The 18,184-nt window shown below is 42.9% G+C and overlaps 1 protein-coding gene across 1 annotated transcript in view; it reads left to right on the forward strand.

Moving 5' to 3' along the window:
- The window catches only part of SLC20A2 (solute carrier family 20 member 2), a 107,329-nt gene extending 89,145 nt beyond the window's left edge, over positions 1-18,184 (forward strand). Inside the window, exons 10-12 of the mRNA XM_019798703.2 lie at positions 4,271-4,456; positions 5,515-5,599; positions 16,693-18,184. Coding sequence (XP_019654262.2) covers positions 4,271-4,456; positions 5,515-5,599; positions 16,693-16,857 — 436 coding nt within the window. The 3' untranslated portion in view covers positions 16,858-18,184. The remainder of the gene's footprint in view (positions 1-4,270; positions 4,457-5,514; positions 5,600-16,692) is intronic.

Below are 18,184 nucleotides of genomic sequence, written 5' to 3' on the forward strand. Positions count from 1 at the left end.
GAAGTTGTGGTCCATGTATACAATGGAATATTACTCAGCTATCAGAAAGAACGAATTCTCAACATTTGCTGTAACATGGATAATGCTAAGTGAAATAAGTCAAGCAGAGAAAGACAATGATCATATGGTTTCTCTCATCTATGGAACATAAGAACTAGGAAGATCGGTAGGGGAAGAAAGGGATAGGGAAAGGGGGGATAATCAGAAGGGGGAATGAAGCATGAGAGACTATAGACTCTGAGAAACAAACTGAGGGCTTCAGAGGAGAGGGGGGTGGGGAAGGGGATAGGCTGGTGATGGGTAGTAAGGAGGGCACATATTGTGTGGTGCACCGGGTGTTATACGCAACTAATGAATCATTGAACTTTACATCAAAAACCAGGGATGTACTGTATGGTGACTAACATAATACAAGAAAAAAATATTATTAAAAAAAAAAGAAAGAAAGAACCAGAAAGAAATATGAGAGTTAACACTGTAACAGAAATGAAGAATGCCTTTGGTGGGCTTACTAGTACACTGGACACGGCTGAGGAAAGAATCTCTGAGCTTGAGGATATGTCAACAGGAATCCCCAAAACTGAAAAGTAAAGAGAATGAAGACCGAAAGAAACAGAATAAAATATCCAAGGAGTGTGGGACAGTTACAGAGGTGTTAACATATGCATAATAGGATTACCAGAAGGAGAAGACAGAGAGAAAGGAACAGATGAAATATTCAAAACAATAATGACTGAAAATTTCCCTATATCAATGGTAGACACGAACCCATGGGTCCAGGAAGCTCAGAGAGTAGCAAGTAGGATAAATGCCCCCAAGAAATTATACCTAGGCATATCATTCTCAAACTATAGAAAATCAAAGATAAAAAATTCCTGAAAGAAGCCAGAAGAAAAAAATTTATAGAGGAACAAAGATAAGAATTACATCCATCTTCTCCTCAGAAACCATGCAGTTGAGAGTGGAGTGAAGTATTTGAAGTGTTGAGGGGAAAAAAATCCACCAACCTGGAATTACATACCCTGGGAAATTATTCTTCAGAAGTGAAAGAGAGGGGCGCCTGGGTGGCTCAGTCGTTAAGCTTCTGCCTTCCGCTCAGGGCGTGATCCTGGCGTTCTGGGATTGAGCCCCACGTCAGGCTCCTCCGCTGTGAGCCTGCCTCTTCCTCTCCCACTCCCCCTGCTTGTGTTCCCTCTCTCGCTGGCTGTCTCTATCTCTGTCAAATAAATAAATAAAATCTTTAAAAAAAAAAAAAAGAAGTGAAAGAGAAATAAAGACTGTCTCAGATGAACAAAAATTGAGGGAGTTTGTTGCCAGAGAAATACCTTAAGAAGTGTTAAGAGAAATTCTTTAGAGAGAAGAAAGATAATGTAGCTCAGAAACTCAAAGGAAGGATTAAGTAAAGGTAAAAGTACTTGTTTTTCTTATTCTCAGTTGATCTAAAGGTAACAGTTTGTTCAAAATAATACTAACAGTGTATCAATTATTCAATTGTATATGTTAATATATATTTAATATATATGTTAATATATAATTAATATATATTATATATACATATAAAGTTACCTAAATATAGTTTAATAAATAAACATATCTCAACAAATTAAAAAGAATATAAATAATACAACGTCTGCTCTCAGACCACAATTGAATTAAACTATACACACACACACACACACACGCACCCATTCATACACACAGCTATATATGTGTATGTGTAGGTATGCATACGTATGTATGTATATATAATTGACCTTTGAACAACATGGGTTTGAACTGTGCGTCCACTTATATGCAGGTCTTTTTCAATAAATACAGTACAGTAATATAAATACATTTCTTTATGATTTTCTTAACACTTTCTTTTCTCTAGTTTACTTTATTGTAAAAATACACTTTATACTACATATAACATGCAAAATATGTGTTAATAGGCTTGCAGTCAACAGTACTATTAGTAGTAAAGCTTTGGTGGAATCAGAAATTATATATACAGAGTTTTGACTGGGGAGTCAGCAACCCAATCCCCACAGTGTTGAAGAGTCAACTATGTATTTTATATATTTTATATATATTTTATATATATATATATCATCATGTATGCCTGTGTTAAGTGAAATGAATGACAGCAGTGATACAGGAGATGGGAGCGAGAAATGAAGACCTTTTTTAATTTTGAGGACACATGCTGTCTGTTAAATGGTATAGTATTTTTTGAAAGCGGACATGGATTAGCTGTATAAGTATATATTGCAAAGTCTAGGGCAACCATTAAAAACAGTTTTAAAAAAGTATAATCAATATGCTAAGAGAAAAGATGAAATCAAATAAAATGCTCAATTAAAAGGCAAAAAAAGTAGAAGACAAAAATAAGAAAGAACAAGGCCAACAAATAGAAAAGAGTAACAAATATGGTAGATATTAGTCCTCCTATATCAGTAATCACTTTGAATGTCAGTGGTCTAAATGCACCTATTAAGACTGTCAGACTGGATCAAAAAACAAGACCCAAATGTATGTTGCCATAAGAAATTCACTTTAAATATAAAGACACATTCAGGTTAAAAGTAAATGGAAGGAGGAAAATATACCATGCTAATATTAATCAAAGGAAAACAGGAGTCGCTCTATTAATTTTAGACAGAACAGACACAGAAGCAGAAAATCAGTAAGAACATATAGTTGAATTCACTAAACCCATCAAATCACCTGGATATAACTGACATCTGTGGACTGCCTCATCTAACTAACAGTAGCAGAATTCACATCCTTTTCAAGCTCATATGGAACGTTCAGCAAAATATGCTATATTTTAGACCATAAAAGACACCTAAACACATTTGAAAAAAATAAAGCTACTACTCCCAGAGCACAATGGAATTAAACTAGAAATCCATAACAGAAAGATTATTAGAAGATCTCAGAATACAAGGAGATTAAACAACACTTCTAAATAACACATGGATCAAAGGAGAAATTTTTAAGTATTTTAAACTAAATTAAAATGAAAACACATCAAAATTAGTGGGATGCAGCAAAAGCAGTGCTTAGAAATTTATAGTACTGAATGAGTTCAAGCCCCCCATTGGGCTCCGCTCTGGGCGTGGAGCCTACTTTAAAAACAAAACAAAACCAAACCTGTGGCATCCCCCAAGACAGTCCACACGTGCCTGCCAAGGGCCTGAGTGACAGTAGCGGGTTGAGGGGAAAGGGAGACCTGCCTTCTGCTGGTGACATAACTTTGGCATCCGTTTCATCAGTAACACGGGAGCAACGATGCCTAGTGGCAGGGTGGGCGTGAGAACTAACGGTGAGAGACGTGTTTGTGGTCTGTCGTGTGGGAGCGGACACTGCTGCCCGGACTGGCAGCTTGGCAATAGTAGCAGGGCTAGTAATGAAAATGGAAATTAGAAGAGAAAAAAAGAACTGGGTTTTTGTGTCCACTTGTTGTGATATTTTAGTACTTCTTTAAAAAGTTAATAAGTCACATACCCATTAAGGGGGTCTCCTGTCAAAACAGCCACAGTGACAAGTGTTGGCGAGGGTGTGGAGAACCGGGAGCCCTCGTGTGCTGTTGGTGGGCCTATAAGCTGGTGTGGCTGCTGTGGAACACGGTCTGGGGGGTCCTCCCGCAGTCTTCTTCCTTCTGAGTATGTACCCAGAAGAAGTGCAGGCGGGGTGCAGGGGCAGCCGGACACCCGTGTGCGCTGCAGCGTTGTTCACCGGAGGTGGGAGCGACCGGCGTGCGGGGGCAGTGGGATGGACGGCTGTGGGTCATGCGTCCGGTGGGGTGTGCAGCCTTGAAGGGGGGGAGATTCCAACTCATTCTCCCACGTGAATGAACCCTGAAGACGTGACGCAGAGTGACATAAGCCCGTCACACAAAGATGAATATTGAGTCATTCTACTCTGTGAAGTACCCAGAGTAGTCAAATCTGTAGCCACAGAAAGTCAGATGATGGTGAGCCGTGGGGGGGAGGCACCGGGCAAAGGGACGTACTGTTCCGTGGTGTAAAGTTTCGGATTTGCAAGGTGAGAGAGACCTAGAGATCGGTGTCACGGCAGTGTCAGCTGCTGGACCGTACACTTAGAAATGGTGGAAGCAGTCAATTTCATGGGGTATTTCACCACAATAAAACAAATTCATCATTTCGATCCTGTGGGCAATCTACAAATACGGTCCGGTGGGCCTTCCTCCAGCCCGGGGAGCCGCCACCCGCTGTGCACCGTGCAGACGACATCTGTGTCACCACCTCTTTTTCTCTCCCAGTAACGCCATCGGTCCCCTGGTAGCCCTGTGGCTGATTTACGAGCAAGGCGCCGTCCTGCAAGAGGCAGCGACCCCCGTCTGGCTGCTGTTTTACGGAGGAGTTGGTATCTGTACCGGTCTCTGGGTCTGGGGGAGGAGAGTGATCCAGACCATGGGGAAAGACCTCACGCCCATCACGCCGTCCAGGTAAGCCAAGCCGGCAGGGTGGGCACGGCTGTCCTCCGGGGCCTGCTGCAGCACTCAGCTTGGAATGTCTGAAGTGCTCCCCTGCGACCCCTCTGCCCCCACGCCCTCAGCACAGCCACCGGGCTGCTGGGGCCCAGTGGGGAGAGGGCTCGCCGCTCGTCGTCTCCCTCTGGCCCGCGCAGCCGGCCCATCCTCAGTAAGGGAGACAAAGTGAGAGGCTGGGAGTGTAGGAGGAAGAGGGGCTGAAGCAGAGCAGGGGGAGGAGGAAAAGAAGCCCTGGTCCAGGCCCCCTAGTGGTCTTACCCTGTGGGAGGCCCAGAGGGCAAGTGGGGCCAGAGGGGATGCAAACCTCACTAGGCCCAGGGTCCGCGTTTCCTGAAAATTCTCTGCCACACCAGCTTCACCTACTGGATGGAAGCAGCTCTCTGGGGCTGCCCTTGGAGGTTACCCCGGGCGTGCTTCCTGGAGCTCCGCAGACGGGGAGCGGGGCCCTGCCACCCTCCCACATGGTCTCTCGCTGGTCCTTCTGTTGTGTATTCTCCACATATATTCGGGATTAAGTACAAACTGACAGGAGAACTTTGAGAATACAACTAAACTTGGAACCACCTATTGTAAGAAGTCTTTTCTCCCCTTGAAATCCACTGTAATGAAAGATTGATTTGAAGAAAAATGAGCAATCTGAGGAAAAATTCACTTCTTTTGCAAGAAGTACACATTTTAAAAATGGGAGTACTTTTTTTCTCTGCCACTTTAGAAATGACTAATTTAGCATTTTTTACACAGCAGGAATTTCTGACCCAGTTACGACAGTGTGTGCTTTTTGAAAGCATATCAGAGAAAGAAGGCTGTTTAGGGCTGTAAACAGTGTCACGCACAGTCTCAGTGTGAATTGTTGTCCTTATGCAGCAGTTTCTTTTCTGTTAATGTCATCTGGCCCAGTCAGCAGTCCAACAATCGACCCAAAGAATGTTCTGGTGAGACTCTGGCCCCCCTGGGGTGTCAGTGGGGCTGATACAAAGAGCGCCTGTAATGTGTGTCTTGTGCCCCTCCTGCAGCGGCTTCACCATTGAGCTGGCCTCCGCGTTCACAGTGGTGATCGCCTCCAACGTCGGGCTTCCCGTCAGCACCACGCACTGCAAGGTGGGTCCCTCCGTCGGGCTGCTGGGGTCAGCCCACAGTCACCGAGCGAATCGGAGAAAAGCTGGCAGCGCTTGGTGTCTGCTTGTTTGCGAAAACCGTCTTCTCGAGGTTTGCTGGGTCTGCTGCAGTGTTGTTTGAATGTGGGCGTTGGCTTTTCCCACGCTGTCCCTCTCGGCCTTCCGGGCTCGTCGGCAGGACGCCTTCTGTCTTGGCTTTCTCGACGCATGCACAGCAAGAGCTCTCCCTCCTTCCATGTGTGCTTCACACTTTCCATTTGTCCTGTTTCTCTCTCATTTCCACAGTGGATTTTGCATTGAAGTCATATGTATGCTAACCATATTCATAGGCTCACACGGGGGCATGCACCCAGTTCCAGCGAGTGCAGGGGACTGGGAGTTGACAGTGGAAGTAGACATAAGCAGAAATCATCTCAATGGAGGCGTAAGACTCGACTGTTTCAGTTCTTTTTCCTTATATGACTGGTCAAAGTGACTCTTGCCTTAGAGTAAATTCCGAAAGAGGGGTAATGCTGAATATTGATCATGGCCAAGTGCTCTAAAACTCAGGGCTGTGCGGGAGGGAATTCCTTAGAATGGGGGAATGTTGGAGCTACAAGGAACTTGAAAGATTGAGAAGAGGAGATGGTCTTGGTGAGTTTCCGGGAGTCCTCTGGGGTCACCCAGGGAGGAGCCAGAACTAGAACCCAGGTCTGCCCAGTATCTGGAGAGATGCTAAAACATACTCAGTGGGCCTCCGAAGTACAAAAATATTCTCCAACTTCAACAAAGCAAAAGGCACTTCCAGAGTTTTCCTAGGTTCATTTGTTCATGTCATTCAAGAAAAACTCATTTGTACCTGCTCTGTGTGGGGCACTGTTCATTGTGGGCACCAGGGGACCACACCGACGAAGACGAGACAGCCATCCACGTTCACCACAGTTTAAAAATGCCAACTGATGTGTTCATTATGAACAAATACCACTGCACATGAATGGCTTAGTGCTTCAAATATTAAAATGTCAGGTGGCGTTTATGGGAATATTTAAGTGGCAAGTCCAGAGCCTTGTGGCATGGAGAATCAGCCTCATTGGAAAGAGACTTTTTGTGTCCTTGTTTTTTCCTTTTTTGCTACAATATATAGAAAACCCTCAATTTCCACAAATTTCTATTATAAAAATCACTGCCACTTACTGGGTGCTTGGGGAATGCCAAGCATTGTGTTTAGGGCTTCATACATGTGCAATAAATACATCACTTAACCCCATAGCAACCCTATGAAATTGGTAGTTATTCCCAGTTTACAGATGACAAAACTGAGGCCTCCCGAGTTAGGTCACTCTCCCAAGATCATACGTTGAGCACGTGCTAGAGCCAGGATTCAGATCTTGACCTCATGCTCTGTGCCTCCTGCTTGTCACAGTGACCCTGGTAACGGTAACCAGCCACAACTAAGACGTGTGGGGCAGGTGCTCTCTGCGGGCTGCGTGTTAAGTGCCCCGTGAATATGAACCCCTTTAATCCTCCCGAGAACCTTTGGAGGTGAGTGTTAAGGTGATCTCAGTTTGACCAGTGAGGAAACTGAAGATTGAAAGGTTAAGCAACTCACCCAAGCTCACACGACCAGGGAGGGGCCCAGCGGAGGTCCCACAACGTCAGGGCGCCCACCCTGCTCTCCCACGCACTGCCCCGCATGCCTGGCAGGTACAAGGAAGGAAGGCAGGAAAAGTGCACTGAGCTCCTGCCATCCGTCACTGTTACTGTTCTGATTCCAGTGATGTAAAAGTTACAAAGGAAGCACACGTTCATTGAAATATTTCAAACAATAGAAAACTCTGTGGAATGAAAAGTGATCTTCTGCCTTACTAAACATCAGCTTCAGTTCACTGGTGTGTGGGAGCAGAGAGGAAATACCGCTTGCTAAATATATTTTTCTCCCAAAGAAATAGGCTTTGAACTTTTCTGCAGGCATGAAGTGTCTTTGGGGCTGCTTTTAAGTAAATGTTACTGTCTTCTTAATGATTAACCCCGCACGTAAGCAAGCCTAGTGAAGGCCACCTCTTTCCCAGCAGTTGAAAGTCTCTTGAAAACCCAAGTTTGGTTTTCCTGGGCTGTTACCTAACGCCGTCAGCAGTCTAACCTATACGAATGTATGAAGTGTTGTAACTGACAATACGTCTTTTGCTAATAACACTTAATTTTATAATACTACTTATAGAAATAGATGAACAGTATTAAGTGCCCATAAAACCTACACTCTTAAGTCATTTCCCAGTATTTATATTTATTATAATGAGGAAGTGCTCCTAAGGGATTTATATCCAGTTTGTACAGGACCTTAATGAATAAATGTGTATGTCATCATTATCCTACAATATCTATACAAGTCATGTCATAGATTTTGCTTCCTTAGAGCTGATGAAAAGTAGAGTTAGGATAGCTTGTTGGAGACTTAAAATAAGTCTCCTTAACACGAGACCACAGTCGATGTCAGCTGTCAGATAGACAGGAGCCAGACCTCAACTTGGATTCTGATCAGTCTGGCCAGTGTCACTGTTGGACTGACAGACAAAGCCCAGAGCTAGTCGCTGCGGTAACTTAAGTCAGGGTCCTGGCTTTCCAGACCTCACCATGGAGCGCAGAGCCTGGGTGGGGAGGCGCTGGGAAGAGCTTTCCACTGCCCACCGTCCTGCAGCACCAGCTCTACGAGCCGTACCCCCGCACGGCAGGTGCAGGTGGAAATATGAGAGATACGGCGTGGCATTAGGAACATGGCCCCATGTGAGTGACACCATGATTCTGGAAACATCCAAAGGGTGCTGACATCTGCATAAAGGCAAAACTGAATGCCATTGTGTTTTCAGGAATAATCACACCACCTGTTTGATTTTTCTAGCTGTCTGCTTCCTGTCCTATCTGCTTGTTAGGTTTCTTGCTTAGAGCCACCTTCCACAGAAAGGGGGCAAAGTTAGGAACTTGGCAGGAAAGATGGAGACTTTTGCTGAAAATAAGCTTTTGAATGTATCTGGGTACATTTTATTCATTCGTGCTTTTTTCTAAGTGTACATAGCTAAGGGCATAGTTTAAATTTTATTGTACCCCATTTAAAACACTTATAAACCTCCATTAGGTGATACAGATGTTAGCCGAATATATAATTTAGAAAAGGATAAATAGAAAAATCCTATTATCCATAACAGTATACTATGTGAGTATAATCCTGTATTTCAGAAGGCGCAAGTAAGGCAAGTTTTGCTTTCTATCAGTCTTTCAGCGTTATACATTTTTGTATTTTACATCAGAGGGTTCAGTTCATTAGATATTTTCCTGGGACACTACCTCTGGTTAAAGGTAAAGACCTTACTTAAAAAAATAGAAAGGACTCTTGAAAATAAAAGTATCCACAGTTGTATGGTCCAGTAACTTTAATCGTCTTCCTTTCTGTGGCCTGGATCAGCTTTGGTCTTCAGCCGTCCCTACAGCAGACAGTGGCCACTATGGAACACATTTGTGAACTTTCCAACAGAGATTCAGAGTGGTGTTATCCAGAACGTCTTAATTCCATGTGGGGGTGGTTTCAGATGATTCTTTTTTGTGAATTACCCACGTTCATCTATACTGATGACATAAATGATTACTCAACCAGCCTTTGGATTTGGAAGCACTTTTAGGAAACACTCCTGATTTTAAAAGTTAGTATTATAACTTCTAATTTAATTTTCTAACTCTTGCTCTTTGGTTCCCCTGGTCCTCAATCATTCTATTGCTCTTGGGGCCTGTGATGACCTTAATCCGGAAACACAGTGAGCTAAGAGGGAGGTTACAGCACAGCGTGAATCATACGAACAAAGGACATAGTCAGTAGTGAAGACATGGTAGTCTGGGTCCCTTGTGACCCAAGTAACACAGCAACTAAAAAGATAAGGCAATGGGGCGCCTGGGTGGCACAGCGGTTAAGCGTCTGCCTTCGGCTCAGGGCGTGATCCTGGCGTTATGGGATCGAGCCCCACGTCAGGCTCCTCTGCTATGAGCCTGCTTCTTCCTCTCCCACTCCCCTTGCTTGTGTTCCCTCTCTCGCTGGCTGTCTCTATCTCTGTCAAATAAATAAATAAAATCTTTAAAAATAAATAAATAAATAAATAAAAATAAAAAGATAAGGCAAAAGCCACTAGGACTCAAAAATTAATGTCTAAGTGTGTGACAGATGAAGAAGACAAAAAGTATTTAAGAATATAAAAGATTTGGGGCACCTGGGTGGCTCAGTCGGTTGAGGGTCTGCCTTCAGCTCAGGTCATGATCTCAGGGTCCTGGGATCGAGCCCCACGTCAGGCTCCCTGCTCAGCGGAGAGCCTGCTTCTCTCTCTCCCTCTGCCTGCTGCTCCCCTTGGTTGTGTTCTCTGTCTTTCTCTGTCAAATGAATGAATAAAATCTTTTAAGATAAATAGATAAATAAATTTTAAAGAAGAACATAAAAGATTTGAATAATAGATTTAGAGTGGTATAATTAATAAATATATATCAAAGTTTTACCCTGCTAATCATACGTGACTTTTTGTCAGGTATCATCAAGGATTTATCAAAATTAATCATAAATTCAGAAGGCCATGATAAAAATCACTTTAAAATGTATAAATTAAGAACAGAAGTTGTGCTAAATACACTAATCACAGTGATATAAAGTATAAATTAAGTATGTGTTGAAAAAGGGAATAGCCCTTGGATAGTTTTAAATGCTGTTTTTAAGTAACGGGTGAATCAGGCAGTTTAAAAATTATGATAGCTTTCTTTAAAAAAAAAAAGTGTGTCTGTCTATGTGTGTGTGGTTATACATGGAAAAACCCTTTGGCAGCCAGTTATACTCAGTTGAAAAGTCCTATCTTTAGATGGTTTAATTGAACGTAGGGAAAATAAAAGAGCTAGACATTCAAATCAGGATTTTATAAAAATTTTTATTTTTCTGAGCAAACTAAGAAAGGTATAATTATAAAAGCAAAATAAATTTTAAAAAATACTGAAGGGGAGGGAGAGAGAAAAGTGGTTACTAGTAAAAGAATATCAAATCACATCAGGGAAAAAAGAAAGGGAATTAAGTTAGGAGAAAGACATTTTAACAACAGATAGAGAAGGGCATTTTTAAGTTATATAAGAAACCACGAAGCTGTATGCTGAGGAATTTGAAAACTTCTGTAAAATGAATTATTTTCTGCGGAAAGTGTACATGACAAATAAATATTGACAAGCAGGAAAAAGTGGAAAATCTGACCAGAGCCAGAGGAAGAAATTAAGGACATTCTCCAAAAACAATTCTTCTCATCTGAAAAAATTCAAAAGGAGGGGGCACAGCTGACTGCAGTTCTAGATGGATTCATTAGATAACCTCTTCCATTTATTTTTTTAAAAGATTTGTTTATTTTTAAAGATTTTATTTTAAAAATTATAAACCTCCATTAGGTGATACAGATGTTAGCCGAATATATAATTTAGGGAGTAGGGAGGGCAGAGGGAGAGGGAGAAGCAGACTCCCTGCCGAGCAGGGAGCCCAATGCAGGGCTGGATCCCAGGACCCCGGGATCACGACCTGAGCCAAAACGCTTAACTGACTGAGCCACCCAGGCACCCCGAAGATTCATTTATTCACTTGAGAGAGAGAGCGTGCACGTACACACGAGAAAACAGAGGGCAGAGGGAGGGAGAGAAGCTCAAGCAGACTTCCTGCTGGATGCAGAGCCCAACTCAGGGCTCGATCTCACAACCCCAAGATCATGACTTGAGCCAAAACCAAGAGTCAGACGCTCAACCAACTGAGCCATCCAGGCGCCCCATAACCTCTTCCATTTTAAAATGTTATGTAGACTTTCCACAGTCTTGAAAAAAACAAAATAGAACAGGAAACTCTTCATTTTGTTCTATAAAGCATATACTGAATAAGCCTAACACCAAAACCTGATTTAAAACATGACAACAAAAGCTGTATTTCCATATGAGTATTGGTATAAAACTTAGGGAGCTAATAAATGACATCAACGATTTTAGAACATTTCAGCAGGATCAAATTGATTTTGCATATTAGTAGGAAACAGGCTCTGAACAGGGCTGGGTTTATCCGCGGCCAGCCCTGTGTAGGTGTTGAGTGAATCCCAAGAAGGTTGTTCTGACATCTTCAATATAACGCGGTTTATCAGTTCATGAAACAACAACATGTGATCATCTGCTGACATATACGCAAAAAGACGTTTGATGAAACTCAGCATGTATTTCTAAAGCACTGCTAGAATTCAGTAAAAATGACCAAGCCCACCATAAAAATACAGAACTCTAGAGCTTGTCAACAATAGCCAGTACGAAAATGTAAAAACAAGAACACCTCCAGAATTGCAGTGAAAAAGTATTTCAGAAAAATCCTGATACATGTGAGTGCTGTACATGAAAAAGGCACAAAACTTTGCACAGACATGGAAGAAGACGAGCAGGTGAGACAGACTGTGTTACTGGGTGGGAAAACTAAATTTTATAAAGGTACGAGTTCCCTCCGGGGTGCCTGGCTGGCTCAGTTAGTGGAGCGTGCGACTTGATCTCCGGGTCGTGAGTTCAAGCCCCCACGTTGGGTGTAGAGAGTACTTTTAAAATATCTTTTTTAAAAAAAGATATTATGTTCCCCACAAATACAGCCCCAACCAAATTTTTCTTCTGACTTTACGAAAGGAGACTACAGTGAATTTGGTGGGTTAAGTTAACGAGAATATAAAATGATCTAAAAAGAAAAGTGACAAGGAGGAACTAGTCTTACCAGAAAGAAAGTTGAAAATACACAGAGCTGGGGCAGCAGTGTGGACGGGGGCAGTTTCAGTTGGGAAAGGTGACAAAGTTCTGGAGGGGTGGTGTTGATGGTTGCAAAACAATGTAAAAATACTTCATGCCACTCAATTGTACACTTAAAAATGGCTAAAATTATTATATATGTATTTTACCACAACAATGAAAAAAAATCTGATGTTTCTATAAAACAGTAGATAGACCAGAGATAGACTCTGGTATATGGGAGTAATAAGGTTTGATGATGTTGGGTAAACGACGTCAGATAGGTGGATGTCAACTGAGAAAAGCAAAATTAAACACACAACTCTGGAAAAATATATCTGATGGCCTAACTAGCATTTTTAAAACATTTTAAAATTTAGAATAAAATAGAATCTTGTTTTAGAAAATTTACAGTAAAATAAAATTAAATATTTATCAAATATTCAAGGACAAATCACTGGAAAAGAGTGCAGCGTTGTAGGGAATTAGAAACTTGAAACAAAGCAAAGTAGTAAATTGAGAAAATCTTTGCAGTAAAGAAGAGTTTTAATATCATCATTCAATAAAGACCACGCATAAATAAATAAGGGGACACATTTAGATTCCAAGTGGGCAAAATGATATGACAATTTTATGTATAGTAAAGACTAGAGGGAGTACAATTGCATAAATAAATAAAACTAAGTTCAGCCTTAGAAGTAAAGATATGCAAATTAAAGCAACAGTAGCACATGTTTTTGTTGATTGGTTAGCAAAAAAGAACAATTTGCAGGATTATTACAGTGTGCCCAGATTCACAGATCATGGACGACCTTGTGCATTTACAACTGTCTCTAAAGCTCTGGCCGCATGTGTTAAGATGCTGTTCTTCCTCCAGGCAGCATTCCCTCTGATACGTGGAAGAGAGGTGGTAAATTACCATTTCGCAAGTGGAAGAGAGGTGGTAAATTACCATTTCGCAACGTTGTAGTGAAGGCGGGATTGCTGAGTCTTTAGCAGAAGGGGAGAGGGAGGTCGATGAAGAGCTGGGTATTTTCATAGTATGAAAGTGTTTCTTCATAGATTGTGGCAAAAGGTTAAGAACTGGTGAATTTGGGTAAAGGGTATGTGGAGCTCTTACAACTTTTCTCTAAGTTTCAAATTATTTCAAGATGTTTTTTAAATGCTCCTTTTAAAGTTGTCGAATCACTGTTGTACACCTGAAATTAATATAACCCTGTATGTTAACGATACTGGAATTAAAATAAAATAAAAACAAAAACTAAATAAATGCCCCCTTTAACTAATAATCTATTTCAGGGAATATTATTTTTTTAAAGCCCAAATATAAGCTGTATGAATGAATACATTAGTCATAGAACTATTTCTCTTTTTTTTAAAGATTTTATTTATTTGTCAGAGAGAGAGAGAGCACAAGCAAGGGGGAGTGCCAGAGGGAGAAGCGGACTCACTGCTGAGCAGGGAGCCTGATGCGGGGCTCGATCCCAGGACCCTGGGATCACAACCTGAGCCGAAGGCAGATGCTTAACTGAGCCACCTGGGTGCCCTGGAACTATTTCTAATAGGGAGAAATTGGAAGCCAACTGGAAGTGGTCACGTTAAGGTGCATCCCCCTAAAGGGTGTGCCATTTTCATGGTAATCCTAAAGCCTGTGAGCACGGGAAGATGCCTATACCACAATGTTCATTTTTTTCAAGAAAGGAAATAGTGTGCCCTATTATTTACAAAGCATATTGATTAAAAAATACAAGAAAAGAATATAGAAATAATACAGTAGTAGGGTGTGGGTAATCGTCCATCCCTCCTGGTAAAAACTTGCTATGTACCTCCTGGTACATAAACTTGCTATAATATTATTCTAACTTTAATGCTTTTTTAAAAAAAAGATTTTACGTATTTGAGAGAGACAGGTGGGGGGCTGTGGAGGAGAGCGGCAGGCAGAGGCAGAGGGAGAAGCAGACTCCCCACTGAGCAGGGAGCCTGACATGGGGCTTGATCCCAGGACCCTGACATCATGACCTGAGCCGAAGGCAGACGTTTAACCGACTGAGCCACCAGGGCACCCCTCCTTTATGCTTTTTAAAAAAGTTTTCTAAGAAAGGAAGAAGGTGTGATAAAATGGAAACTTGAGCGTGTCCTCCCCTGAGGGAATCCAGAACAGCCAAAGGGGCACTAAAGAGGACATGCTCCGGAGACACAGGGCATAACAGGAGCTAGAGTTTGTGGACCAACAGAAAAAACTAGCTGATCCTTATGCAGTAGAACAATCTCGATTGTCTGTCATGTTTTAGGAACTACTAAACAGGATTATCAGGTTCATACAGGGTGCTGGTTACAGCCAAGGACCTTAAATACAATAATCACATTGAAGGCTCCTCGTGCATGTCGGTTAGCTGCTGTCCTGGACATGTGGGTTAATCAGGGCTCGGGTTGACAAAATGTCAATTTAGCTGCCTTTCCATATGGTGCTGTCTTTGCTGTTCCGGTTTGCGTCCATAAACGATCTAATGTGTTGGATTTTATTTTTTCTGTGGTTAGACCCTGGTTGCTATTTGAACCTCATTGGCCACTGAGGATTCTGGATATTTGAGGGTCAGTAGAAACAGAGCCTGTTTTATGGAGATCTTAACATTCCAGCTCACAAATGGGCATTCTGTCAAACTCCGAGCCCCGTCAGAGCCTGAGTGAGGCATGAGATGTTACGGGAACTGTACTTTCTTATGATTTTCATTTTTACGATACTTAAAGTTGAGTCTTTTTTCCTTCTTAAACTTTCACGGGGTCGCCTGGGTGCTTTAGTCAGGCAAGCGTCTGCCTTCTGCTCAAGGTCGTGATCTCCAGGTCCTGGGATCGAGCCCCGCATCCGGCTCCTTGCTCTGCGGGGAGTCTGCTTCTCCCTCTCTCCCTGCTGGTGTGCGCTGTCTCTCTCTCTCTCAAATGAATAAACAAAATCTTTTTTAAAAAATTAAACTTTCGGGGCGCCTGGGTGGCACAGCGGTTGAGCGTCTGCCTTCGACTCAGGGCGTGATCCCGGCGTTGTGGGATCGAGCCCCACATCAGGCTCCTCCGCTGTGAGCCTGCTTCTTCCTCTCCCACTCCCCCTACTGTGTTCCCTCTCTCGCTGGCTGTCTCTGTCTCTGTCGAATAAATAAATAAAAAATCTTTAAAAAAAAAAAAATTAAACTTTCAACAAACCGTAAAATGAACTGTGAGTGTTTAGAAAAAGATTTGAATCTGTGTTAACGTTCTGATTTTCAAGTGTCCGTACCTGTCGTTTTTGTGAAACATGAGTGACAGTTCAGATCCAATAGTATTTATGCTCCCTTTTATTTTACTTTGCTGTTTTTTACTTCCCTTCACACTAGCTAAAGTACAAAGACAGCCAGGCAGCCTGAGATAGAGGAGAAAACCTGTTCAAAATCAAGCGGCCTGAGTTCTAGTCTTCAGGTTGCTGTGATTTGCACCCCCGCCTCAGGCCCCTAAATCCTCTCGGGATCTGTTTTGTCCTCTGTAGAATGAAGGATGTGTATTGGATATTCCCAAAGGTCTTCTCCAGCTCCCACATTTATGATGCTGCTGTTCTAAGAGAAGGGTGCATTATTGCCGTTCAAATACACAATTAAAGCAGGTTCATATGTTGTGGTGAGCGGTATCCTACCTGCAGAATATTTAAGACAAGTTAGCTTATAAGGTGCACAGAGAAGAGGAGACAAGCAATTGATTAACGTTCCGCTCAAATAGAGCAGAATGTAGGTGGAAAAGCATGTCGGAACAGCATGCTGAGTAGAATAATCCTAAAGTAATTATACCTACAATCTAAATTATTTTAAAAGCTTTTAACAAATTAAGGGGAAAGAATTGGTGATTTTATAATGCAGTTATTTCTGAGATGAGCCAGTTTACATTGGTTGAATGTAGAGTCTGTGTCTCACCTTTAAATTTGCGGGCCTCCGTTTTCACTTTAAAATGTCTGTTCTGTAAGAACTAGGGTGATCGGTAGGGGAAGAAAGGGGTAAAGAAAGGGGGGGGTAATCAGAAGGGGGAATGAAACATGAGAGACTGTGGACTATGAGAAACAAACTGGGGGCCTCAGAGGGGAGGGGGTGGGGGAATGGGATAGACTGGTGATGGGTAGTAAGGAGGGCACGTATTGCATGGTGCACTGGGTGTTATACGCAACTAATGAATCATCGAACTTTACATTGGAAACCAGGGATGTACTGTATGGTGACTAACATAATAAAAAATCATTAAAAAATAATAATAAAAATAAATAATAAAATGTCTGTTCTCCCGCAGGTGGGCTCGGTGGTGGCCGTGGGCTGGATCCGCTCCCGGAAGGCCGTGGACTGGCGCCTCTTCCGGAACATCTTTGTGGCCTGGTTTGTGACTGTCCCTGTGGCCGGGTTGTTCAGTGCTGCTATCATGGCTCTCCTCATGTACGGGATCCTTCCGTACGTGTGACTTGTCTTCTTCCATCCAGCGCACGAGGGGTAGTCTGGTGTGGGGACGTGTGCACGGCGTGTCGCATGTGTCCTGCCCGTGCACGGGCTGTCCCCCCGCCAGCTTCTCCGCGCCCCTTTCCTGTGGTTCCAAACCACACCGTTCACCTACACTGTAGCGAGTCATCCTCCAGAGCTAACTTAACTACTGTACATAGTCATGTGCATTAAACTGGTATCGTGGTGACATCACGTGGTGCAGTTACGTATCTGGTGAATATATACTGTATACATAGACTAGATAGCGTTATTTCCAACATATTCCAGATGGGAGTGGAGATATATTGCCTAGAACTCAATATTCTACAAATCTGTGTACGTCATGATTTCAGTGGCAAATTTCAAGAACCTTTTAAAAGGAAAGTGTAGATTGGAAGGTGACGTTTTCCCCATTGAACATCCTGTAAGATATCGAGACTCGGGCCGGCTGGTGCACATTTGGGCAGGTGTGCTCTTGCGTAATACCGGGCTAGGAGTTCCCAAGTGCTTTCACTAGGAGTCTGTTCATATACTGTGTATTGATTATGTAAGATATCCTAATTGCTTCTGTAAATACTTAAAACTGTAATTTTTTAATGGTGTGCTTCCCTGTACTTTTTTGATCAGAGAATTTTGGAAAGTACCAAAGAAGCAGGGGAATAGTTTGCCAGTATTATATTTTCATATTGTCTGTCTCCCCTTCTCATTGATCCTACCGTTAGCCTGTGCTGTAGGGAGACCGCGGGCTCCGGCCTGCCCCCTCTCAGTGCGGGTGCCGAAGCACCAGCCCCCCCCAAGCACGTACAGGGCCTACTTCCGGTCCCCCCGCCCCCCGCCCACTGCCGCCACATGCCAGATGCTGGTGAACCGCGCGGGGGCCCTTCATCGTCGTCCGTGTGGAGGATGCACGTAGGTGAGGCTGCGTGATCAAGCTCCACATGTCAAGTCCAGTTTAAATTCTCCCCCTGTTCTCCCCCCGCGGCCTGAAGAACAGAATTCTTGTCTCAAACACTAAGGCGAGTGCTAGGGCAGTCTAGAAATTCAGGAGCAGGGAGAGTCGGAGTGTTAGACAGTACACTGGATTTGAGGATTTCCTCGAGGCCTTTACTAAGCGGACCGTCGTGGTGCCCTGCTGTAGCCCCACTGGGCTCTTTGTCGATAGCGGGAGGGGGGAGTATGACTAATGTGAGAGCCTGAAACTGTGGAAATGCTGCTACAATTTTTATATTGACAAACGTTTTCTTGGTACTTCATTGTGATTTTTCATTAATCAACCACATTAAATTTATAATAAAAAATGCCCCTCGAAA

The sequence above is a fragment of the Ailuropoda melanoleuca genome, chromosome 18, assembly GCF_002007445.2.
Source record: "Ailuropoda melanoleuca isolate Jingjing chromosome 18, ASM200744v2, whole genome shotgun sequence".
Taxonomy (NCBI): domain Eukaryota; kingdom Metazoa; phylum Chordata; class Mammalia; order Carnivora; family Ursidae; genus Ailuropoda; species Ailuropoda melanoleuca.